Genomic DNA, 26,251 nt, shown 5'->3' with positions numbered 1-26,251 from the left:
AGCCGCTAACTATTATGACTGTGGACTGCAATCTGATGGACTCTGTCATTTTGAATCTGATATGCTGGCTTACAACCTATGTTTGTGAGTAGATATATTTTTATTTGAGAATAATAAAGCTCTATTGAGGATAATGCGGTAGGCCGGTGCGCCCTTGCTTTGTTTTTGTTTGTAACTCCAAAACCCACCTGGCTAACATGGTGGCCACAGGATAAGCTGCCTTACTGACCAGCATTTCCGAAATGTCCCAAATCTGTTCAAAGAGAGGTCTTTGCAGCACCAAAATGACCAAATTTAAATCAAACGGTGGAAGAGAAGAACTGCCAGTGTTCGACATGAGAACCCCCCTGCATAGCGGTACGACCTCGCTTCATAGAGGTACGACCTCGCTTCATAGCGGTGCGACCTCGCTTCATAGCGGTGCGACCTCGCTTCATAGAGGTGCGACCTCGCTTCATAGAGGTACGACCTCGCTTCATAGCGGTGCGACCTCGCTTCATAGAGGTACGACCTCACTTCATAGAGGTGCGACCTCGCTTCATAGCGGTACAGCCTCGCTTCATAGCGGTACGACCTCGCTTCATAGCGGTACGACCTTGCTTCATAGCGGTGCGACCTCGCTTCATAGCGGTGCGACCTCGCTTCATAGAGGTACGACCTCGCTTCATAGAGGTACGACCTCGCTTCATAGCGGTGCGACCTTGCTTCATAGCGGTGCGACCTTGCTTCATAGCGGTACGACCTTGCTTCATAGCGGTACGACCTTGCTTCATAGCGGTACGACCTTGCTTCATAGCGGTACGACCTCAATGAATGTGCGGCAAGAATAAGCTGAGAAAGGACAGACGCCTGACTTTTCATGGCCAGGATTCTTCTACCCCAATAACATGTCCCACTGAAGAACGCATATGGGGACTGCTATAGGCTCCACTGGAAACCCCTTCCACACCTGATAAAGCGGTCAGGATTACTGAATACGAAATGGTTGTCTTTAGGAAACCCGGCTTTAACAACCAGACCACTAAAGCCTGAGAAGGCCCTTTAGAGGAGATCTGAGAGAGGCCAAGGGACATCGGCTCACAGATGGAAAGGTTGCCTGCCACTCTCCCCACGACCGATCAGGCACAGCAGTGACCAGCAACCGGGGGGGGGGCATAGATCAGCACTCACCAGTCCAAAAGAACCATCAGAATAAGATTGGTTATTTATATTCCAAAAAATAAACCAAAGAGGGAAACGGTGCTTGGGGCTAGGAAGGGGTAAATTGGGGTTAAAGAGCCAGAAAGAAGCTTGTTTCATTCATTCCCCGTTCACACTAAGGCGACCTGTGAGGCGACCTGGTCGCCTCACAGGTCGCCTTCTATAGGGAAGCTGCGGACCCACAAGTCGCTCCGACTTAGAAAAAGGGTCCGGAGCTTCTTTGGGGCTTCAATGTTATGAAGTCCGTGGCGGCCGCTCCAAGGTCGCAGCGCGCTGCTCGCACCGCGACCTCGGAGCTCGCCCCCCGAAGTCAGATCGCCCCTGTGTGAACGGGGCCTTAGGGTCCATTCACAGCATTTCTTTTTTTTTTTTTTTTTTTTAACAGAAACGTTTTTATTAATTTCAAAAACAAGTTACAAACAAAAAATACAGAGCTGTGTTCACAGTGGACAAAATCATAGGCAAATAAAAGGGCAAGGTACAACATACGTACACAGTAACAGAAGATCTCCCACACCTGCAATAAAGGCACAATATAATTGGGAGGATTCCCATCACCCTCCCACCCAAGCAGCCACACCCCCCCCAGCCAGGGTCAGTCACCCCAGCAGGATCGGCAGCCAGAAGCTAAGCCATCCATAGGGACAGCAAATGAAGGACGACACCACCCAGTAAAGGGACCACAAATCCAGAAGGGGAAGAAAGGAAAGGGGGGGGGGGGGAAGGAAAGGGACCCCAAAGGGAGTCAAGCACGGCAAAGCAGAAAAGAGGAGGTCAAGAGAGAACAAACAGAGGAGAGAGCGCAGGAGGGGAAGGGTCTATCCCAGCCCTCCCCTAGCCACCCACAAACCCCACACCTTGTCAAATTTCTGAGGACAACCCCTGCTCATGTAGGTGAGTTTATAGAGCGGCAATACAGAGTCAACCAGGGTCCGCCACCTCGACAGTAGCGGAGGGTCAGCCGATTTCCAAAGTAATAATATAGTTTTCCGGGCATAGAACATAAGATAAAATATAAAGAGCTGCGTGTGCCTCTTGTGAGAGACCAAATCAAAAAAACCCAGTAATGAGACTCTGGGATCAAGGACATGCCAAGAATCCCCAAACCCTCAAGCTCACCAACCACCTCCCTCCAAAACCGCTGAGCTACAGGGCAGGACCACACCATGTGGAAGAAGGTACCAATTTGCCCACAGCCCCGGGGGCATACATCCGAACTACCAGGGTATATCTTGGCCACTCGCTGAGGGGTATAATAGGCCCTATGGAGAAATTTAAGCTGAATGAAGCGATCCCTGGCCGAAATCACCCCAGAGATATATCCACCCAGCCCCTCCTCCCAGGCCTCCTCGTCAAGGGACGGGATGTCCTCTTTCCAAAGGGCATAGAGTTGGGGGCTTGCCCCGTCCACCTTACAAGTGATCTAAGGTACACAGAAGACAGGATACAGTCAGCGCATCTAGTCGACAGGAACCGCTCCACCGTATTAGGTGCTAACGTGACAGCCCCCAGGTATTAGGTCTGCAAGGCATGCTTCAGCTGGAGGTAGCGAAACAGCATAGAGGAGGGGAGAGCATAGGAAGAACGAAGCGTCGGGAACGGGAGAATCACACCCTCAGGCATGACCTGTTGTAGTCGGATAATCCTGAACCGGTGCCACAGACCCGGGTCCGGGATGGACTGGAGGTGCCGTAGCCTGGGGTTACCCCAAAGCGGAGTATGCGGGGAGACAGTGTCGGGGTCACCGACCACAATCGACATCTGCCCCCAAACCCTGACTGTTGTCCGCATAGGGACAGTCAGCTGTTGGTGCACCCCAGGGCCACGGTATACCAAGTGACCAAGAGCAGTATAAGAGCCCATGATCGCCGCCTCCAGACTCACCGCCGGGTTGTCCCGGGGCTGTGCGAACCACCACCGCACCGTGACCAACACCACCGCCCAGTAATAATAGCGAAAGTTGGGTAATGCCAGCCCACCCAGGGACAACGGGAGTTGCAGGGTAGTCTTCGCAACCCTAGGGACAGCCCCCGCCCAAACTAACTCTATCACCACTTTATCCAGCTGCCGGAAAAAGGCGCACTGAATAGGCACCGGGGTGTTACGGAAGGCATAAAGAAATTTAGGGAGAAAAATCATTTTAAGTAAATTAATCCTTCCGGGAATGAAGGCGCGAGGCCACCAAGTCCAAGTTGGACTTGTAAAACTCCACCGGTAGCCCGTCCGGGCCCGGGGCCTTACCGGATTGCAGAGCCGCAATAGCCTTGGACAGTTCTGTGAGGGAAATTGGGCCATCCAATTTGACCCTACCCGCCTCCGACAGTTGCGGAAAATCCAGGGTGTCAAGGTAGGCCGCGAGGCGCTCCGGGGGGTAAACCACCCGGGAGCGATAGAGGTCCTCATAGTGGCTCGCAAATTGGGCATTGATGGCAGAGGGATCCGAGTGGCAGCACCCCACGTCATCCTTGATGTTTGTAATCAGCGTAGCTGGGGAGTGTTCCTGAGACAACCATGCCAACATACGACCCGCCCGTTCCACTGCATTTCTGACTGCAGTCCAGCCGCATAGACCGTCCAATATCCAGGTCATCCTATGGGCAAATATCCGCACCAGTGCAGTGCAGGAAGATGCTTTTTTATCCACTCTACAAATGCACAGAAACGCAGGGACCCCAAAGGAAACGCAGGGACCCCAAAGGAAACGCAAGCTTAGGAAAAATGCACCACAAATGCACGTCGCCACAAATGCAAAAACGGCAGTAGATGTGCAGTTTCTGGTGTGAATGGGCCCTTAGAAATAACTTGTGAGGTTTCGTTGAAGGACATATAATTGTATTATTGAGAGCCTGAAGCCAACACTGTGGTGGGGGGAGGGGAAAGGGGTAGAGGATCAGGGTAGTGGGTATTTAGCCTTGACGTTGAGGATCAAAGACAAGAGGTACACCCATAATCCCCCTCTGTCCTTGGCTCTGGAAAGGTAGGTAGAGATCAGGGGTAAGGGGTACACCAGTATGTAGCCTCTGCTCTGTCCTTGGCATTTGCAGGGAGTAGAGGATTGGGGTACGAGGTTTACCCAATATTCAGAACCGGTTACCCTCAGCCCCTGGTGTGTCCTTCGCTCTGGTGGGTATGAAGTTCAGCCCCCCCCCCAGCCCCTGGCGTGTCCTTTAGCTCTGGTGGGTATGAAGTTCAGCCCCCCCCCCCCCCCCCCAGCCCCTGGCGTGTCCTTTAGCTCTGGTGGGTATGAAGTTCAGCCCCCCCCCCCCCCAGCCCCTGGCGTGTCCTTTAGCTCTGGTGGGTACGAAGTTCAGCCTCCACTATGCCCCTGGTGTGTCCTTAGCTCTGGTGGGTATGAAGTTCAGCCCCTGGTGTGTCCTTAGCTCTGGTGGGTACGAAGTTCAGTTTCCCCCCCCCCCCCAGTCCCTGGTGTGTCCTTAGCTCTGGTGGGTTCGAAGTTCAGCCTCCACTATGCCCCTGGTGTGTCCTTAACTCTGGTGGGTACGAAGTTCAGTTCCCCCCCCCCCCCAGTCCCTGGTGTGTCCTTAACTCTGGTGGGTACGAAGTTCAGTCCCCCCCAGTCCCTGGTGTGTCCTTAGCTCTGGTGGGTACGAAGTTCAGCCCCTGGTGGGGGGGGTCAGACTCCCAGTTGTGGTTCCTGTAGATCATTCTCTGTAACCTTGTTGTCTTTTCTTTCCACAGACAAAGTATGACTTCACATCCTGTATGGGGGTCCTAATGGTCAGCCTGGTGGTCCTAATCATCTTCTCCATCCTCTGCATCTTCATCCGTAACAAGATCCTGCAGATAGTGTACGCCGCGCTGGGAGCCCTTCTCTTCACATGTGTAAGTGTATGGCGCTGTGCTCACCTCCGACACGGACTATAGAGACGTACATCCGACCCGTGTGGGCTTCACACCCAGCAGCTTCTACCCATAGGGGGGGATAGCGTACCGTCACCTGTACAGTCTCTTCTATCCATAGGGAGGGATAGCGTACCGTCACCTGTACAGTCTCTTCTACCCATGGGGGGGGGGGGGGGGGATAGCGTAGCGTCACCTGTACAGTCTCTTCTACCCATAGGGGGGATAGCGTACCGTCACCTGTACAGTCTCTTCTATCCATAGGGGGGGATAGCGTAGCGTCACCTGTACAGTCTCTTCTACCCATAGGGGGGATAGCGTACCGTCACCTGTACAGTCTCTTCTATCCATAGGGAGGGATAGCGTACCGTCACCTGTACAGTCTCTTCTACCCATAGGGGGGGATAGCGTACCGTCACCTGTACAGTCTCTTCTACCCATAGGGGGTCATAGCGTACCGTCACCTGTACAGTCTCTTCTATCCATAGGGAGGGATAGCGTACCGTCACCTGTACAGTCTCTTCTACCCATAGGGGGGGATAGCGTACCGACACCTGTACAGTCTCTTCTACCCATAGGGGGTCATAGCGTACCATCACCTGTACAGTCTCTTCTACCCATGGGGGGGGGGGGGGGGATAGCGTAGCGTCACCTGTACAGTCTCTTCTACCCATAGGGGGGATAGCGTACCGTCACCTGTACAGTCTCTTCTATCCATAGGGGGGGATAGCGTAGCGTCACCTGTACAGTCTCTTCTACCCATAGGGGGGATAGCGTACCGTCACCTGTACAGTCTCTTCTATCCATAGGGAGGGATAGCGTACCGTCACCTGTACAGTCTCTTCTATCCATAGGGAGGGATAGCGTACCGTCACCTGTACAGTCTCTTCTATCCATAGGGAGGGATAGCGTACCGTCACCTGTACAGTCTCTTCTACCCATAGGGGGGGATAGCGTACCGTCACCTGTACAGTCTCTTCTACCCCTAGGGGGGATAGCGTACCGTCACCTGTACAGTCTCTTCTACCCCTAGGGGGGATAGCGTACCGTCACCTGTACAGTCTCTTCTACCCATGGGGGGGGGGGGGGGGGGATAGCGTAGCGTCACCTGTACAGTCTCTTCTACCCATGGGGGGGGGGGGGGGATAGCGTAGCGTCACCTGTACAGTCTCTTCTACCCATGGGGGGGGGGGGGGGGATAGCGTACCGTCACCTGTACAGTCTCTTCTACCCATAATGGGGGATAGCATACCGTCACCTGTACAGTCTCTATCTATAGGGGGGATAGCGTACCGTCACCTGTACAGTCTCTATAGGGGGGATAGTGCACCATCACATGTAGTCTCTTCTACCCATAAGGGGGGATAGTGTACCGTACCGTTTGCAGCTGCTTTTACTCATGGGGGGGAGTTTGGTGCATTTCAGCACAGGAACCAATCCGCTTCCAGGTTTTATTATCAAAGCTTCATTGAAGAAGCTGAAGGTAAAGCCTCAGTCGGTCCTCCGTGGCGGCAAAATAGATTGTGGGAGAGCAGTTTGGTGGCCATTCAGCTACTTGCACAGAGTCAGTATAGTAGTCCAATCAGTTGCAGCGGGTGGCGGCGATAAAAAAAAAAAAAAAAAAATACCTAAAATGATATGCGATATTTTCGAAGTGAAAACTTGCGGTATTTATTTATTTTTATTTTTTTTTGTGAATTGCGCAAACAAAAAATCTTTGAGAAGCGCTAGGAGGGATTTTAGGGCTGATTTTGGAGGTGGATGGAGTTCTGTGAATGGTGAGAGGCCTGGCTATGGAGGACGGTGGATTGGAGTAGGATTGGAAGGACACTCGGAGGTCACAATGATAAGAAGCTTCAATGGCCGGGATTAGGTCTAATCTTCTCTGACATGTCTGATCCATGTAACTCCTCGGGTGCTGGACCAGATATACACCTCAACAGATGTCAGCGAGTACCAGCCCACCATACGGGGGGTCCTGGGATGAGTCCCAGCCCACCATACGGGGGGTCCTGGGATGAGTCCCAGCCCACCATACGGGGGGTCCTGGGATGAGTCCTAGCCCACCATACGGGGGTCCTGGGATGAGTCCTAGCCCACCATACGGGGGGTCCTGGGATGAGTCCTAGCCCACCATACGGGGGTCCTGGGATGAGTCCTAGCCCACCATACGGGGGGTCCTGGCAGGACCCAGACAGCTAGGAGAAGGGAAAAGAGGGCAGATCTGCCATAGCTCCGCCCACTACCAGACTACTAGTGATGTCACCTTCCAAATTGTCTAGCAACTATACATGCAGCATGTGTAATCCTGCTGTCGTCATTGGGGCCCCATCCCCCTCCACTAGCTTTTCTCAAGCTCTAAAGGTGACATAACAAGCCCATACCATTGTATACCATACCAAGCCTGCACTATTGTGTCCTCCTACCCTCCTATACCACCTCCAGCCAACACCATTGTGCCCTCATACCCTCTGTACCTCCCAGAATTGAAATGAGTATCTCATGGACACTTCAGAATATTTGGTTCATGGGTGACAAGTGTAGTGACTTCTGTGAGTGACATCCTAAGTTCTGCTTGATGGGTGGTTTGGTGGCTTTACATTTTGTGGTTCTCTGGATTAATGTCTTTCTCTCTTCTCTCCCCTCTAGTTCCTGGCGGTCGACACGCAGATGATTCTGGGCAATAAGCAGTTGGCACTTAGTCCAGAGGAATACGTCTTTGCTGCTCTCAATCTCTACACTGATATCATTAATATCTTCCTCTACATCTTGGCCATCATTGGCAAAGCCAAGGATTGAGTGTTGTGACTTCACTCTTCACATCCAGTATTGGGCCCCTCAGTCCGGCACCCAAGGTCCCCCTATTACCAGGAATTGTATATTCTGCTTCCTTGCTTTGTTTGTGAATGTTACTGCTTCTATGCTGATGACAGCTTCTCCTGCAGCCTGACCCATCGTGGACATCCGTTCACTCAAATGTAGAACCGCTGCCAACCCGAAACACCAGCATGGATTGCCACAAATCAGTACCTGTGTACATAATACTATGGAATGTGACAGACAATTACCACCCATAACACCATGGAATGTGACCGACTATTACCACCCATAATACCATGGAATGTGACAGACCATTACCACCCATAATACCATAGAATGTGACAGACCATTACCACCCATAATGCCATGGAATGTGACAGACCATTACCACCCATAATACCATGGAATGTGACAGACCATTACCACCCATAACGCCATGGAATGTGACAGACCATTACCACCCATAATACCATGGACTGTGACAGACCATTACCACCCATAACACCATGGACTGTGACAGACCATTACCACCCAGAATGCCATGGAATGTGGCAGACCATTACCACCCATAATACCATGACATGTCAATCCCCAAATACTACCCTTATTACCACCACGGACCGTGACCCGTCATTCCACAAATACTACCCATAATACCACTACAGACTGTGACCCGTCATTCTCAAAATACTACCCGTAATCAATTATCCTGTATACTCCATCCCCCCCCCCCCCCCTTCCCTTATGGTCCTCAGTCACTAGCTGCACTTTACTGGATATCCTTCAGACATCACAACACTTCATTGCCCTGATTGGACGATCACATTATTACATTGTCCTGATTGGACAATCACATTCCCCCTTCTGTTTGTATCATCTTTTAGGACTTTTGTGTATTTTGCTCCTCCATTGTAGTTCCTCCTGTATATATTGCTCTGTATACCTGTAGTAGGTTCATTTTCCCGTAATGTGAATTCCCCGTTTGTGTGTAGGAATGGGCGGAGCATTGCTTTCTGACCTTATCTTATGATTGGGTTGGGGGACCTCCATATATTCAGCAGTAGGGGGGCGCCTCCTCCACTTCTATGTTACATCCATATTGCATGGAAAAGTCGCAGGGCCACCCCTCTGGACCTCCATGTACAGTATCTCACAATGTGTTGGACTTCTGTAGTACATGGTTGTACATCGCCTGCATATGGCGGACATTTCAGGACTGGCACTACAATAGGATACGGCACTCCCATCATGGACCAGTCATTGAAGACCAGCTGCCATTCCTAGAAGAACAGTGCTAGGAAGGACCACTAATACTGCATTCCAGGGCACGGCGTCTGCAATCCCATAGACTCTTCAGTGTGCTGGTATTTGATTACTGGTCCTAGTGCCTCCAGACCCAATGAGATTGATTTCTGCCATAAAATGTGATCTGCTGCCCCTTGTGGCTGTACTGCTCACTGCATGATGGTTATGATGACTTCTTTGAATAAAATCTTTCCCGTTAATGACTGCTGTGTAATTCCTGGTGGGGAAGACTTGTGTACAAGAAGTGAATGTATTCTCCAATCAGTGTGTAAAGGTCAGGGGACCCCATAAGGCACCTGTGAGGACCCGGGTGTGAAGTGTTATCAGAACCTCTAGAAAGTCCTGTAGGAAATGCTTAGGGTGTACGTCTTGTGGTATGTATACGTTCTCTATCAGGCGATCGAGGGCGAATACAGCTGCACAAAATGTAAGCACGTTACTTCCCTGGAAGCTCAGGTCCTGAATCTAGGGAAGCAGCTGGCAACACTGAGAAGAATATCCATACTGAAGGAGAGCTGGGAACGTACCAGTCAGGTGCTGGCAGGGGCCTGCACAGAGGAGGGCGGAGATACAAGGGTGCAGGCATCAGAGCAGAGTAGTTGGGTGACAGGAAGGGTAGATGGGAACAAGGCAAGGAGGCCGATCCTGAACTGGAGCAACCCAATAAATATGCCCTGTTGCGTGATGTTGGGGAAACCAGTCAGGGACCAGCATTGCTGGAGCAGAAGTCTGGCCAACAAGATGGGAGAGCTGGAACTGCTGATGTATGAGGAGGACTTGGATTTTGTGGGGATTTCAGAGACTTGGTTTGACAGCTCTCATGATTGGCTGGCGACCATTCAGGGGGTATTCCCTTTATCACAGAGATAGAGAATGTGAAAAGGGGGGATGGGGTAGGTCTGTATATTAAGAACAGTGTACAGGTAAATATGAGGGATGATATTAATAATGGAGCTAAGGAGGAGGTAGAATCCCTATGGGTAGAACTTCAAGGGGGAAGGAAGTATGGGGAAGGTAATATTGGGCGTATGCTTTAGGCCCCCCAACCAGAGGGAGGAGGGGGAGGCGGACCTCCTTTGGCAGCAAGGATGGGAAATGTCATTATAATGGGGGGCTTTAATTATCCAGATATAGACTGGGCAGAAGGAACCGCGCACTCAGCCAAGGCTCGGCAGTTCCTAAATGTTTTGCAGGACAATTTCATGGGTCAGATGGTGAACCCACGAACAAGAAACAATGCGGTACTTGACCTACTGATTAGCAACAATACAGACCTGCTCACGGATATAGAAATACGGGGCAACTTAGGAAACAGTGACCATAGGACAATAAGTTTCAGTATTAATTACAGTAATAGGAAACATAAGGTTAATATAAGAACACTGAATTTCAAAAGAGCCAATTTCTCTAAAGTACGCTCTTTGCTAGACAATATAAAATGGGATAGAACCCTGGGAAAAAAACACGGAGGAAAAATGGGAGTGCTTCAAGAGCATACTTAACAAAGGGATTGGCCAGTGCATTCCAAAGGGAAATAAATTTAAAAGAGCTAATATAAACCCTGGGTGGCTAAACTCCAACATAAAAATGCATATTAGTGCTAAAGAAAAGGCCTTCAAAAAATACAAGGCTGAGGGGTCATTGGCAGCATTCCGACATTACAAAGAGTGCAATAAAAAAAATGTAAAGGCAAAATCAAAGCAGCTAAAATAGAACACGAGAGACATATAGCGGAAGAGAGTAAAATAAATTCTCTATATAAATAGTAAGAAAGTGAGACCAGAACACATTGGCCCCATAAAAGACGATGAAGGGAATCTAGCCACAGAGGATACAGAGAAAGTGCTAAATTTCTTTCTCTTGCGTCCTCCCGACAGTCGCCGCCCACTCATACAGTCTTCACCAATGGGTATTGACTTCATTTCCACAGGACTAACTAGGCATAAGACTTGTTAAAAAAACAAAGCATTTAGAAACATAGAATGTGTCGGCAGATAAGAACCATTTGGCCCATCTAGTCTGCCCAATATATCTGAAACCTATGAATAGTCCCTGGCCCTATCTTATATGAAGGATAGCCTTATGCCTATCCCATGCATGCTTAAACTCCTTCACTGTATTTGCAGCTACCACTTCTGCAGGAAGGTTATTCCATGCATCCACTACTCTCTCAGTAAAGTAATACTTCCTCATATTACTTTTAAACCTTTGCCCCTCTAATTTAAAACTGTGTCCTCTTGTGGTAGTTTTTTTTCTTTTAAATATGCTCTCCTCCTTTACCGAGTTGATTCCCTTTTATGTATTTAAAAGTTTCTATCATATCCCCTCTGTCTCTTCTTTCTTCCAAGCTATACATGTTAAGGTCCTTTAACCTTTCCTGGTAAGTTTTTTCCTGCAATCCATGTACTAGTTTAGTAGCTCTTCTCTGAACTCTCTCTAGAGTATCTATATCCTTCTGGAGATATGGCCTCCAGTACTGCGCACAATACTCCAAGTGAGGTCTCACCAGTGTTCTGTACAGCGGCATAAGCATTTACATACACACCTATGGGGGTTGTCTCACTGGTCCAATACCCCCCTGCAATCAGCCATCCCAACCCAGTTTGTCTTCTGCCTAGTTAAGGAGTAAGATAGGCTTCCCTGTACTGGGGCTATAGTCTCAGCCTTTCTTCTTTTTTATGATTTTATTTGCTGCAAATGTGTTTTCTCTTACGTCCTCCGACAGTTGCCGCCCATTCACACAGTCTTGACTTATGGGGTATTGACTTCATCTCCACAGGAGTTTCTAGGCATAAGACTTGTAAAATAACAATAAATCTACATAGTCACACCCATGGGGGCTGTCCTTCTAGTCCAATACCCCCCTGCAATAGCCATCCCAATTCAGTTTGTCTTCTGCCTAGCTTCAGGAGTGGATAGGCTTCCCTGTGCTGAGGCTACAGTCTCAGCCTTTCTCTTTCTTTTATGCTTTATTTTCAAAATATGTAATTTTTTTCTTTTCTTTGCTAGCTGTTTATTTTATCAGCACTAGTTAGTGGATCTTCGGATGAAGACTGCATCTGCGGAGCCGGGAATCGGACTGACCGTCCTGGTTCTCCAGGACAGAGGGTCAGATGGAATCCTAGCCCGCCATCGAGCATTTCGCAGGCTATGTGTTCGCCCTGGCCTCGCAAATGACCCGTCCCTGTCCATCAGGAATGCAGCCAGGTGAGGTGGCTACCTCACTGGACACAGCATAGGTTCATCTGTACACTACTAGTGTCCTGCGTTTTGGCTGTCGGCACTCCCCTGCCATCTGAGGGTGGGCGGTTTCCCCCTTGATATGAGGCACCCCACGCCATCGGGTACAGGTAAGTACATTCTGTGTGGGGCCTCTGTCTGGGGTTGGTAGTTCTGTGTGTCTGTGCGTTTTGGGCTCCCTGGTCCCGGTCCCTGCGGGGGTTTTTATTCTCTCACAGCAGCGCTGTGTGGGGTTTTGGGGGTCCCTCTCCTAATGTCACTTTAGGGTGCTTGGGGATGCAGACACATGCGTCGACCGCTGCGGTGTTAAAAACTGCCGGTCCGCCATTTTAAGTGTGGGCAGCATGTCTGGCTTCACTGTGGGTGCTCATACAGCATGCTATGTAGTGTATTTTCGCGCCTTACGGCGCCATCTTGTGTGTGGCAAACGATCGTTCCGAGCACATGTCGGCGGCCATCTTGCCGAAGCCTCCCATTAGTTTCAATAGGCATCCATTTTCCCTTGGCCTGCAGCCTAGCTCAGCCTCCAGCAGTAACATCACTTCCTCCTTTCTCACAGAGCTGACCGAAGAAGCTGGTAACACTCTGTGGGGTTCTGTCCTGCTGTTCTTTTCCTGTCCTGCCTTGTGCAATCTTCCTGGTCAGTTTTTGTCCCTGGGGGGGGTCTGTGTGTCAGTCTTTATAGCGGTGTGCTGTGGGGACCGCGGCGCTCTTAAATGGCCAGTTTGAAAAAAAAAAAAAAACTTTTATTTTCTGTTATGGAATCCCAGGACAGCAAATTCCCGCCAGCTTTGGTGGGGGATTCAGGGTGCTCTGAATCCTCCGCCGTCACTAATTTGGCTGCTGTTGTGGCAACTTTGGTGTCAAAAATGGATGTGCTGATGTCTGAAAGTGCTGCTAGGAAAAGGCCTAGGATTTCCTTTTCTTCTGATTCTGAGTGTGACATGGTTGTTGTAGGTAGCGTGGCCCTTTTGGGGTCTTGCTCTTCTCAGGACCCGCAAGAGTCTGAGGGGGAGGCTGAGGTTACAGGGGTGGATGATTCCCCCCCTGGATCACCCGAGGAACACGCAGCTATGGATGAGTTGATCCTAGCAGTAAAGGAATCGCTACATTTGGAGGATGAGCCAACCCCTCCGGGCGTTATGTCCTCTTTCGGTACACACAGGACCCGCAAGACGGCGCAGGTTTTTCCTTGCCCCGCAGAGTTTCACCATAAGGTGAATGAGCTATGGCGTAATTTAAAACACACCTTCGTGGTGCCTAAGAAGTTTCAACTTCTCTACCCTTTTGCGGCTACTACGGCTGCGCGCTGGTGTGTGCCTCCGCAAGTTTATCACACGGTGGCCAGGTTGAACAAAGCTACCCTACTCCCCGGTGTTTAGGGATCCTACTGATAGGAGACTGGAATCTCTTGCCTGACATTCCTACATGGTATCGGGTTCCATGCTCAAGCCTATTTTTGCCTCTGTGATGGTGGCTCAGGCTGTGGCGGATTGGACCAAGGTGCTCAAATGCACCCTCTTGGCCGACTCTGCCCCTCCCACTACAGTGGATATGGTGGATCAGATTTATCGTGGGGTCATGTATTTGTGCGATGCGGCTCTAAATGAGGCCCCTTTGGCGATACGCCTGTCCAGTGTCGCTGTGGTTAACCGTCGCTTAATCTGGTTAAAATGCTGGTCGGCTGACCAAAAATCCAGGAAGACGGTGGCTGACATCCCCTATGTGGGGTCTCGCCTTTTTGGGGAATCCTTGGATGAATTGGTTAAAGGAGTCACTGGGGGTAAGAGCACTCTGCTGCCCCAGAATCCTAAGGGCAAGTTTTTCCGCGGTAAGCGGGCCCATCCTTTAAACCTACTCAAGGGTCCTTTCGTGCCTTCAAGGCGCAGAACAAGGGTAAACCCCTCAAGGGCCAAAGTAGTCAGAAAAAGCCCTGGTTTGGCAAACAAAAATCCGGCCAGGCCGGTGCGGCAGCTCAGTCCGCCTCTGCCTGAAGGGGTGACCTCACCCATTACAGGGGTGAGGGGCGTTTGCGCGGTTTCCTCCAACCTTGGCTGCTCCGAATCTCGGACAGGTGGGTTCAGGAAATCATACGGTCAGGGTAAAAGATCGAATTTCTTTCACAGCCGGTGAACAGATTATTTCCCTCAAATCTTCATTTGACCCCAGGGCGGTTACAGGACCTACATCAGGCGGTGCAGGATTTCATCGCCCAGGGGGTAATCATCCCGGTGCCTCATCGGGACAGGTTTCTGGGTTTTTATTCGAATCTGTTCACTGTGCCCAGAAAGGAGGGCAAAGTGTGTCCGATTCTGGACTTAAAAGCGCTGAACCACTTTGTGCGCGTTCAAAAGTTTCGCATGGAATCACTCCGCTCGATGGTGGCCTCCCTGAATCCGGGGGCCTCTATAGACCTAAAGGATGCGTATCTACACATCCCCATTTTCGAGGGTCATCAGAGGTACCTCCGATTCGCTATCGCGGAGGAACATTACCAGTTTGTGGCGTTACCTTTCGGTTTCGCTTCGGCTCCAAGGGTCTTTACCAAAGTGTTGGCGCCTGTTCTGGGCCTGTGGCGGGCACAGGGCATTGCGGTCTTGGGATATCTAGACGATCTCCTATTAACCACTTCCATACAGAGCAGTTAGACCCCCTTCCTGCCCAGACCAATTTTCAGCTTTCAGCACTCTCACACTTTGAATGACAATTGCCCAGTCATGCTACACTGTAACCAAACAAAATTTTTATCATTTTTTTCACACAAATAGAGCTTTCTTTTGGTGGTATTTGATCACAACTGTTTTTTTTTTTTTTTTTTCGTGATATAAGCAAAAAAAGAGCAAAAATTTTGAAAAAAAAAACACTTTTTTTAGTTTCTATTATAACATTTTGCAAAAAAAATTATTTTTCTTCATACATTTGGGCCAAAATTTATACTGCTACATATCTCTGGTAAAATTAACCCAAATTAGTGTATATTATTTAGTCTGTGTGAAAGTTATTGAGTCTAGAAGCTATGGTACCAATTACTGAAAATTGATCACACCAGATGTACTGACGGCCTATCTCCTTTCTTGAGGCCCTGAAATGTCAGGACAGTACAAATACCTCCCAAATGACCCCTTTTTGTAAATTAGACAGTCCAAGGTATTTAGTAAGAGGCATGTTAAGTTTTTTGAAGTTATAATTTTTTCCCACAATTCTTGGGAAAATTAAGAAAAAAATGTTTTTCTTTTTTTTCCCACAAAGTTGTCAATTTATAAACTATTTCTAACACCTAGCATGTACACAGCAAAAATTCATTCTGCTACTCCTTCTGAGTATGGTGATACCACATGTGTGAGACTTTTACACAGCCTGGCCACAAAAAGAGACTTCACATCCAAGAAGCACCTTCAGGCGTTCTAGGAGCATAAATACACATAAAACTTTCTTACTACCTATCACACTTTTGAAGGCCCTATAGCACCAATACAATGGAAAAGTCCATGAAATTACCCCATTTTGGAAAGCAAACACTCCAACGTATATTCTATTATGCATTATGGGTCTTTTGAACGTGTCATTTTTTTCCACAAGTTTTTGGAAAATGTGGGAAAAAAATGAAAACTTTTTTTTTTTTACACAAAGTTGTCAATTTATAGGATATTCCTAACACATAGCATGTACACAGCAAAAATTACACCCCAAAATACATTCTGCCACTCCTCCTGAGTATGGCAATACCACATGTGTGAGACTTTTTCACAGTCTAGCCATATAGAGGGGCCCAACATCCAAGAAGCACCATCATGCATCCTAGCCACTTGCCTAGGCCTATTTTTGACATTTGGTGTTTACAAGCTAAAATCAGTTGTTTTTGCTAGAAAACTACTTAGAACCCACAAACATTATATATATTTTTTTAACAGAGACCCTAGAGCATAAAATGGAGATTATTGCAATATTTTTTATTACACCATATTTGCGCAGTGGTCTTCCAAACGCAATTTTTTTGGAAAAAAATCACTTTTTTCAATAAAAAAATAAGAAATCAGTAAAGTTAGCCCAATTTTTTTCCATAATGTGAAAGATAATGTTACGCCGAGTAAAAAGATACCCAACATGTCATGCTTCAAAATTGCGCACGCTCATGGAATGGTGACAAACTTTGGTACTTAAAAATCCCCATAGGCGACATTTTAAAAATTTCTACAGGTTGCCATCTTAGAGTTACAGAGGAGGTCTAGGGCTCAAATTATTGCTCTTGCTCTAACGATCACGGCGATACCTCACATGTGTGGTTTGAACACCGTTTATATATCTGGGCGGGGTTTCCGTATGCGTTCGCTTCTGCATGCGAGCTCACGGGGACAGGGCGCACATTGAGGAAGGAACGAGCGGCTCGCGCTGGAGCCGCTCATGTGATCGGCTGTGATTGACACAGCCGATCACGTGGTAAACAGCCAATTTCATTGGCTGTTTACCGTGATCGGGGTAGGGCTCAGTCCGAGGGACGAGCCTCACCCCCGATCGCTGCGCTGCCACCCTGCCGGCGTCATTTGTCTATACGCCGGTAGGGATGTGGTTAAGATTGAGTGCCAGTCAGAGCCTGCTGCGCGATCTGTCCACTACGGTCCAGACGCTTCAGGAGTTTGGGTGGACAATCAACATTCAGAAGTCGACCTTGTCGCCTTCGGTTCGTCTCCCGTATCTGGGAATGGTTCTGGACTCTGCTCAAGCAAAGGTGTTCTTACCGGAGGACAAGCTCCGGACCCTACAGAACGAGGTCAGGTCCCTCAGGGACAACAAATCCTCGTCACTCAGGACCTGTATGCGGTTCCTGGGATTAATGGTGTCGGCCTTCGAGGCGACACCATTTGCACAATTTCACATGCGCTCTCTTCAAGCGGAGATCCTAGCCAGGTGGGACAGGCTACTTTAGACTTTGGACCTGAGAGTGTCTGAGTCGCCAAACCAGAATGGATCTCTTGTGGTGGCTTCAGTCCCCGGCGATGTCGGACGGAAAATCCTTCCGGCCAATTCTGTGGACGGTAATGACCACGGATGCCAGCCTGTCGGGCTGGGGTGGCGTTCTGGACAACCTGTCTGCCCAGGGCACTTGGTCGGAGGATGAATCCTCCCTTCCGATAAACATATTGGAATTGAGAGCGATCAGGCTGTGCCTGCTCCATTGGTCGGATCGTCTTCAGGGCCGCCCTGTACGGGTGCAGATGGACAATGCCACTGCGGTGGCTTACATCAACCACCAAGGGGGCACCAGGAGTGCTCAGGCGGCCCAGGAAGTGACCGGTATTCTGTCTTGGGCCGAGACTCCTGTCCCGGCGATATCGGCGGTTCACATTCCGGGTGTGGAGAATTGGCAGGCCGACTTTCTGAGCCGCCAGACCCTGGACCAGGGGGAATGGTCCCTACACCCAGAGGTGTTTCAGATGCTGTGTGCGAAGTGGGGATCCGTTTGTGTCTCGGCTAAACTACAAGGTGGAAAGGTTCGTGGCAAGAACGTGCGATCCTCTGGCGGACGCCTCGGATGCGCTGGTGGTGCCTTGGCGTCAGTATCGACTAATCTATGCCTTTCCTCCGATTCAATTGTTGTCCAGATTCCTTCGCTGGTTGGCCTCGGAACAATCGCTGGTGATTCTGGTGGCGCCAGACTGGCCTCGCCGGTCCTGGTACGCGGACATCGTTCACCTGGCCGTAGAGCCTCTGTGGCGGCTGCCAATGCAAGAATATGTTGCTGTCCCAGGGACCGATCTTCCATCCTGCTTTACAGTCGCTGGCTTTAACGGCCTGGCTGTTGAGGGCCAGGTCCTGAGAGACAGGGGTCTCTCCTCAGAGGTCATTCCTACTTTGATCAAGGCTAGAAAAGCCTCTTCTGGTAAGGTTTATTACCGTTCATAGAAAGCTTATTTTGCCTGGTGTGTGTCCAGGGGTTTCTCTCCTCATGCCTATTCGGTGGCGAAGGTGTTGGCTTTCCTCCAGACTAGCGTGGACCAGCGTCTTGCATTGGCCACGATTAAGGGCCAGGTCTCTGCACTGGCTATTCTTTTCCAGCGCCCCGTGGAATCTAATTCCTTGATTCGCACCTTTATTCAAGGTGTGCGTCACCTGGCTCCCCCTAGAAGGGAGCCCTTACCTCCATGGGACTTGAACTTGGTTCTGTCCGTGTTGCAGCGTTCCCCTTTTGAAAATATCAGGGAACTTTCGTTACCCATGCTATCTAAGAAGGTTGCGTTCCTGGTAGCGATCACTTCTGCTCACAGAGTGTCAGAGTTGGCGGCGTTGTCTTGCCGCTCCCCTTACCTGGTGGTTCATAGGGATAAGGTGGTCTTGTGACCTAATCCTTCCTTTTTGCCAAAGGTGGTTTCGGAATTCCACCTGAATGAGGACATTGTTTTGCCTTCGCTTTGTGCGAATCCTAAGCATCCAAAGGAGGTTGCCTTGCATTCCTTGGATGTTGTCCGGGCGATCAGGGTTTACCTGTCGTCGACTGAATCCTTTCAAAAATTGGATTCTCTCTTTGTCCTTCCTGAGGGACCTCGGAAGGGTATGGCTGCGTCTGCAGCAACCATTGCCAAATGGATCAGACAGACCATGGTACAGGCCTATTCGTTGTGGGAACGGGTTCCTCTCTTCCCTGTCAAGGCGCACTCTACCAGGTCGATGAGTATGTCCTGGGCCTATCGGCATCAGGCTTCAGTGGCCCAGGTGTGCAAGGCTGCGACTTGGTCGTCGGTGCACACTTTCTCAAAAATTCTACAAAATTGATGTTCTAGCATCAGCTGATGCATCCTTTGGCCGCAAAGTTCTCTGTGCGGCAGTTCCATAGGGAACCCTGGTTTTGTACGGGTCCCTAGCTGTTGGGGTTGTTTTCCCCTTGGTTATTGGTTTTCCTAGGTTGTTGCTCATGTTGAGCCCTTTTTTGTTACCCAGAAGGTTACCTTCTTGTACATGTAAGGTTCCTTTCTCTGATGTGGGTACTGCGTTGCTTTTCTGGCGGTTGCGGTGCCCACCCCTCATGTCTACACTGCTTTGGGACATCCCCATAAGTGAAGACTGTGTGAATGGGCGGCGACTGTCGGAGGACGTAAAAGAAAACTGAATTTTTGTAAAATCTTACCGTAAAATTCCTTTCTCTGAGTCCTCCGACAGTCGCCGCCCCCGCCCCTCTTTTTGGGGTTTTTTTATACACTTTCACTGCCTTCGACCAAACTGAATTGGGATGGCTATTGCAGGGGGGTATTGGACTAGAAGGACAGCCCCCATGGGTGTGACTATGTAGATTTATTGTTCTTTTACTAGTCTTATGCCTAGAAACTCCTGTGGAGATGAAGTCAATAATAATTAGGGGAATGGAGGACATCAGCTATGAGGAAAGACTACAAGCACTGAACCTATTCTCTCTGGAGAAGAGACGATTGAGGGGGGATATGATATCAATGTACAAATACTGTACTGGCGACCCTAGCATAAGGAACAAACTATTCAGAGAAAGGAGATACAATAAGACACGTGGCCACTCACTAAAACTTGAGGAAAGGCGGTTTAACCTTAAAGTGCGTAAGGGGTTCTTCACTGTAAGAGCGGTAAGGATGTGGAATTCTCTTCCACAAGCAGTCGTATCAGCGGGGAGCATTGATAGTTTCAAAAAACTATTGGATGGACACCTTAAAGACCACAACATACAGGGGTATACAATGTACGGTTAAAAGCAAACACACACACACACATCATAGGTTGAAATGGATGTGTCTTTTTTCAGCCTCACTAACTATGTAACTATGTAACTATGTAATACCCCATAAGTGAAGACTGTGTGAATGGGCGGCGACTGTCGGAGGACTCAGAGAAAGAAATTTTACGGTAAGATTTTACAAAAATTCTGTTTTTTCTTTGCACTACTAGCTGTTTATTTTGTCAGCGTTAGTCGGATCTTCGGATGAAGACGGCGTTTGCAGAGCTGGGAGTCGGACTGGTCGTCCTGGTTTTCCAGGACAGAGGGCCTGATGGAATCCCAGCCCGCCATTGAGCGTTTAGCGGGCTATGTGTTCGCCCTGGCCTCGCGAATGACCCATCCCTGTCCTCGGGGATGCAGCCTGCGAGGTGGCTACCTTGCCTGGACGCCTCATTCACGGTTCTCCGTGTTCTATTAGCGCCCTGTGTTTTTTGGCTGACGGCACCCCTGCCATCTGAGGGTGGGCGGTTTCCCGTCGATGAGAGGCACCCCACGCCATCGAGTACAGGTAAGAACATTCTTTGTGGGGCCTCTGTCTGGGGCTGGCAGTCCTGTGTGTCTGTGTTATCCCCTCATGTCTGTGCGTTTTTGGGCTCCCTGATCCCAGGCCCTGTGGGGGTTTTTCTCACAGCCAGTGCGCTGTGTGGGTTTGTGGGGGTCCCTCTCCTGTGTCACTTTAGGGTGCTATTTGGAGGTACAGACACATGTGGCGACCGCTGCGGGGTTAAACACCGCTGGTCCGCCATTTTAGGTGTGGGCAGCATGTCTGGCTTCACTGTGGGCGCTTAAACAGCATTGTATGTGGTGTGTTTTGGCGCATTGCGGCGCCATCTTGTGTGTGGCAAAACGCTCGTTCCGAGCACGTCGTCGGCTATTTTCCCGAAGCCTCGCATACTTTCTATAGGCAACCATTTTTCCTTGGCCTGCAGTCTCAGTTCAGTCTCCTGCGGTGACATCACTTCCTCCTTCTGTTCAGAAGAGATCGGCTGCGGTGGTAACACTTGTGGGGGTCTGTCTGCTGTCCTTTTTTGTGTGCAAATACTTCTGGCTACCAGTTTATCCTGCTCAGGGGTCTGTTTGTCACAGTCTTGTAGCGGTGGGCTGCGGGGGTCCGCAGGCGCTTAAAGGGCCAGTACCTTCCAAAAAAAAAAAAATTTTAATATGGAATCGCAGGACAGCAAATTTCCCACAGCCTTAGTGGGGGATTCAGGTTCCTCTGAATCTTCTTCTCTGTCTACTTTGTCTGCTGCAGTGGGGACTTTGGTGTCCAAAGTCGATATTCTGATGACTGAACGTGCTGACAGAAAAAGGCCTCGTTTTTCCTTGTCTTCTGATTCTGAATCTGATATGGTTGCCGTAGGTGGTGTGCCCCTTGAAGGGTCTCGCTCTTCTCTGTCTGAGGGGGAGGCGGAGGTTGCAGGGTGGATGATTCCCCCCTGGGACGGCCGAGGACCGTGCAGCTATGGATGCGCTAATTCTTGCCATTAAGGAAACACTACATTTAGAGGATGAGCCCAATCCTCCGGGCATTGTGTCCTCATTTGGTACACACAGGACCCGCAAGGCGGCGCAGGTGTTCCCTTGCCCTGCTGAGTTTCACGCTACTGTGAATGATGTCGTCATTTAAAACGCACCTTTGTGGTGCCTAAGAGGTTTCAACTCCTTTATCCCTTTGCGTCTCCTACGGATTCGCACTGGTGTGTGGCCCCTCAGGTGGATCACACTGTGGCCAGATTAAACAAGGCCACTCTGGTACCCACCGAAGATTCTCCGGTGTTTAGGGATCCTACGGATAGGAGGATGGAATCCCTTGCCCGCCATGCCTACATGGTGGCGGGTCCACTGCTAAAGCCTATTTTCGCCTCTGTCATGGCGGCTCAGGCTGTGGCGGATTGGACCAAGGTGCTAAGATGTACCCTCGTGGCTGATTCTGCTCCCCCTACTACCATGGCGATGGTGGACCAGATCTATCAAGGAGTCATGTATTTGTGCGATGCGGCCTTGAATGAGGCCCCATTAGCTGCACGCCTGTCCAGTGTCGCGGTGATTAACCATCGCCTGATATGGTTGAAAAGCTGGTCGACTGACCAGACTTCAAGAAAAACGGTGGCTGACATCCCCTATGCGGGGTCTCGCCTGTTTGGGGAATCCCTGGATGAATTGGTAAAAGGGGTCACTGGGGGCAAGAGCACTCTGCTGCCCCAGAATCCTAAAGGCAAGTTTTTCCGCGGTAAGCAGGGCCCCTCCTTTAAACCAAACCAGGGGTCCTTTTCGTGCCTTCAAGGCACAGTACAAGGGGAAACCCTTCAAGGGCAAGGGTGGCCAGAAAAAGCCCTGGACGGGCAAACCTAAACCCGGCCAAGCTGGTGCGGCGGCCCAGTCCGCCTCTGCCTGATGGGGCGCCCTCACCCGTTTCAGGGGTGGGGGGGACGTTTGCGCGGTTTCCTCCAACCTTGGCTGCTCCGAATTCCAGACAGGTGGGTTCAGGAAATCATTTGTTTAGGTTACAAGATCGAATTCCTTTCGCGGCCCAGTGGACAGATTCTTTCCCTCAAATCTTCATTTGACCCCGGGGCGGTAACAGGACCTGCATCAGGCGGTACAAGATCTCCTCGCCCAGGGGGTGATCGTCCCGGTTCCTCATCGGGACAGGTTTCGGGGGTTTTACTCGATTATGTTCACTGTGCCCGGAAAGGAGGGCAAGGTGCGTCCTATTCTGGACTTAAAAGTTCTGAACCGCTCTGTATGCGTTCGGAAGTTCCGCATGGAATCGCTTCGCTCGGTGGTAGCCTCCCTGAGTCCAGGCGAATTCCTGGCCTCTATCGACCATCCCCATTTTCGAGGGTCATCAGATGTACCTCCGATTCGCTATCGCGGAGGAACATTATCAGTTTGTGGCGTTACCATTCGGTCTCGCTTCGGCTCCAAGGGTGTTTACCAAAGTGCTGGCTCCCATTCTGGGCCTATTACGGGCACAGGGCATTGCGGTCTTGGGTTATCGGGACGATCTCCTGTTAAGATTAAGTGGCAGCCAGAGCCTGCTGCGCGATCTGTCCACTACAGTTCAGACGCTTCAGGAGTTTGGATGGACCATCAACGTACAGAAGTCGACCTTGTCTCCTTCGGTTCGTCTCCCATATTTGGGAATGGTTCTGGACTCTGCTCAAGCGAAGGTGTTCCTGCCGGAGGACAAGCTCCGGACCCTACAGAACGAGGTCAGGGCCCTCAGGGAAAACTAATCCTCATCACTCAGGACCTGTATGCGGTCCCTGGGGTTGATGGTGTCGGCCTTCGAGGCCATACCGTTTGCACAGTTTCACACAAGGTCTCTCCAAGCGGAGATTCTGGCCAGATGGGACAGGCTCCCTCAGTCTTTGGATCTGAGAGTGTCTCTGAGTCACCAAACCAGAATGGATCTTCTCTGGTGGCTTCAGTCCCCGGCTGTGGCGGACGGAAAATCCTTCCGGCCGTTACTGTGGACAGTACTTACCACGGATGCCAGCCTGTTGGGCTGGGGTGGAGTCCTGGGCAACCTGTCTGCCCAGGGCACTTGGTCGGAGGAGGAATCCTCCCTCCCCATAAACATATTGGAATTGAGAGCAATCAGGCTGTGCCTGCTCCATTGGTCGGATCGTCTTCAGGGCCGCCCTGTACAGGTGCAGACGGACAATGCCACTGCAGTGGCTTACATCAATCACCAAGGGGGCACCGGGAGTGCCTGGGCGGCCCAGGATGTGACCATCATTCTGTCTTGGGCCGAGACTCATGTCCTGGCAATATCGGCAGTTCACATTCCGGGTGTAGAGAATTGGCAGGCCGATTATCTGAGCCGACAGACCCTGGACCAGGGGGAATGGTCCCTGCACCCGGAGGTATTTCAAATGCTGTGTGCGAAATGGGGATCCCCAGATGTGGATCTGTTTGTGTCTCGGCTAAACCACAAGGTGGAAAGGTTTGTGGCAAGAACGCGCGATTCTCTGGCAGACGCCTCGGAAGCACTGGTGGTGCCTTGGCATCAGTATCATCTGATATATGCCTTTCCTCCAATTCAGTTGTTGTCCATGTTCCTTCGCAGGTTGGCCTCGGAACCAACGTGGTGATTATGGTGGCGCTGGACTGGCCATGCCGGTCCTGGTACGCGGACATCATTCACCTGGCCGTTGAGCCTCCATGGCGGCTGCCAATGCGGGAAGATCTACTGTCTCAGGGACCGATCTTCCATCCTGCTTTACAGTCGCTGGCTTTAACGGCATGGCTGTTGAAAGCCATGTCCTGAGAGACAGGGGTCTCTCCTCAGAGGTCATTCCTACCTTGCTCAAGGCTAGAAAAGCCTCGTCTGGTAAGATTTATTACCGTACATGGAAAGCTTATTTTGCCTGGTGTAAGTCCAGGGGCTTCACTCCTCATTCATACTCGGTGGCGAGAGTGTTGGCTTTCCTTCAGTCTGGTGTGGACCAGCGCCTTGCGTTGGCCACGATTAAGGACCAGGTATCTGCACTGGCTGTCCTTTTCCACCACCCCGTGGCGTCTGATTCTTTGATTTGCACCTTCATTCAAGGTGTGCGTCACTTGGCCCCTCCTCGAAGGGAGCCCTTACCTCCATGGGACTTGAACTTGGTTGTTAGGAACCTGTCAGGAAGGCTCTGGCAGTGGATGAGTTAAGTCTCACAGGCTATTCCAGCTCCACCCCTCTCATCTAGAAAGAGCTCTATTTAAGCTGGATCAGCACACAGGTTCAGTGCTGTCTTGTCTTCAGCTCCTGCCGTTGTTCCTGAACCTGTGACCTGTTTGCTGCTGATTTCCTGTTGACCTTTTGGCTTATTCCTGACTCCGCTCGTCTGCTGCCTGTCCTGACCCCGGCTTGTTTGACCATTCTCTCGGATCTCCCTTGTCTGTTTACCCGCCTTCGGACCTTGATCGGTTCACCCCTGGTGGGGCGACCCTGAGGACCGCGACCTGGTATCCACACGCAGCGAACTCCATCCTCACCACTAGAGGCTCTGGCGAAAACCGGTGGATACTTAGACTCCGCACCTCAGGCTAGCCTGTGTCACTTACCTTGGGGGTTCCGTCCAAGCTCCGCCCTCTAGCGGACATCGGGGCCTATCTCTGTCGCCAGGTTACCACCAGCACCCTAACAGTACAAGACAGCCATGTCGGAACCTGCAAGAGAGGCTTCACCGTTAGAGGAGATCTGCCAACATCTAGCAGCCCTGTCTCAAGCCGCGAGGACGCTTCAGGATGGCTATACACAGTTAGAGGGACGATTACGCTCTGTAACCCTCACGGCAGATTCCACTGCGCCATCTGCTCCCTCCTCCACTGCCGCAACCGCAGCACCGGCCTCCAGCCCCACAGTAGTGATGCTGCCACCGGAACCTCGGGTCCCTACCCCTGAAAAATATTCCGGAGATCGGGGTAAATTCCGAGCGTTTCGCAATGCCTGCCAGCTCTACTTCTCCTTGCAACCCCGGACCTTCTCCCTGGAGGCCACCAAGGTGGGGTTTGTTATTTCATTGCTACTATGCGGACCCCAGTCCTGGGCCCATCGGCTCCTTGAAGAGGGTAGCCCCCATTTAAACTCTCTATTGTCATTTTTTGAGGCTATGGCCCAACTCTATGACGATCCACAGCGATCTTCCACCGCAGAAGCTGCGCTACACGTTCTCCAGCAGGGGCGCAGACCCGTAGAAGACTATGTCACGGACTTCCGTCGCCTGAGTTCCGACACTTCCTGGAACGAGGCTGCACTCCGGTACCAGTTCCGTCTAGGCTTGTCCGAAGCACTGAAGGACGAATTGGCCCGGGTGGGCATCCCCGACGCACTAGAGGATTTGATCTCCCAGGCCATTCAAATCGACCGTCGGCTCCGGGAACGCCGGGCGGAACGATCAACGCAGCAGTTTCGGCCAGCCTGGATGTTGCCACGAGTAGCACCTCCTGTACACTTCCCTTCCGCTGGGGCAGTCTCTCCCAGCCCTGCTCCCGCCAGAGCCATGCCTGATGCTCCTGAATCCACGCAACTTGGGGTCATGCGGCCTGTCTTGTCTCCGGAGGAGAGACGTCGCCGCCAGCTGGGTAATCTTTGCC

General features: G+C 50.7%; 1 protein-coding gene across 1 annotated transcript in view; it reads left to right on the top strand.

Annotated features, from left to right (window-relative positions):
• The window catches only part of GRINA (glutamate ionotropic receptor NMDA type subunit associated protein 1), a 33,829-nt gene extending 25,711 nt beyond the window's left edge, over positions 1–8,118 (top strand). Inside the window, exons 5-6 of the mRNA XM_082276256.1 lie at positions 4,900–5,043; positions 7,711–8,118. Of these exons, the coding sequence (XP_082132382.1) occupies positions 4,900–5,043; positions 7,711–7,860 (294 nt within the window). The 3' untranslated portion in view covers positions 7,861–8,118. The remainder of the gene's footprint in view (positions 1–4,899; positions 5,044–7,710) is intronic.
• The last annotated feature ends 18,133 nt before the right edge of the window (positions 8,119–26,251 follow it).

This window comes from Pelophylax lessonae (genome assembly GCF_965119305.1).
Source record: "Pelophylax lessonae genome assembly, contig: HAP1_SCAFFOLD_374, whole genome shotgun sequence".
NCBI lineage: Eukaryota > Metazoa > Chordata > Amphibia > Anura > Ranidae > Pelophylax > Pelophylax lessonae.
Note: the sequence above shows the minus strand (reverse complement) of the source record. Positions and strands in the feature narration are given on the sequence as shown.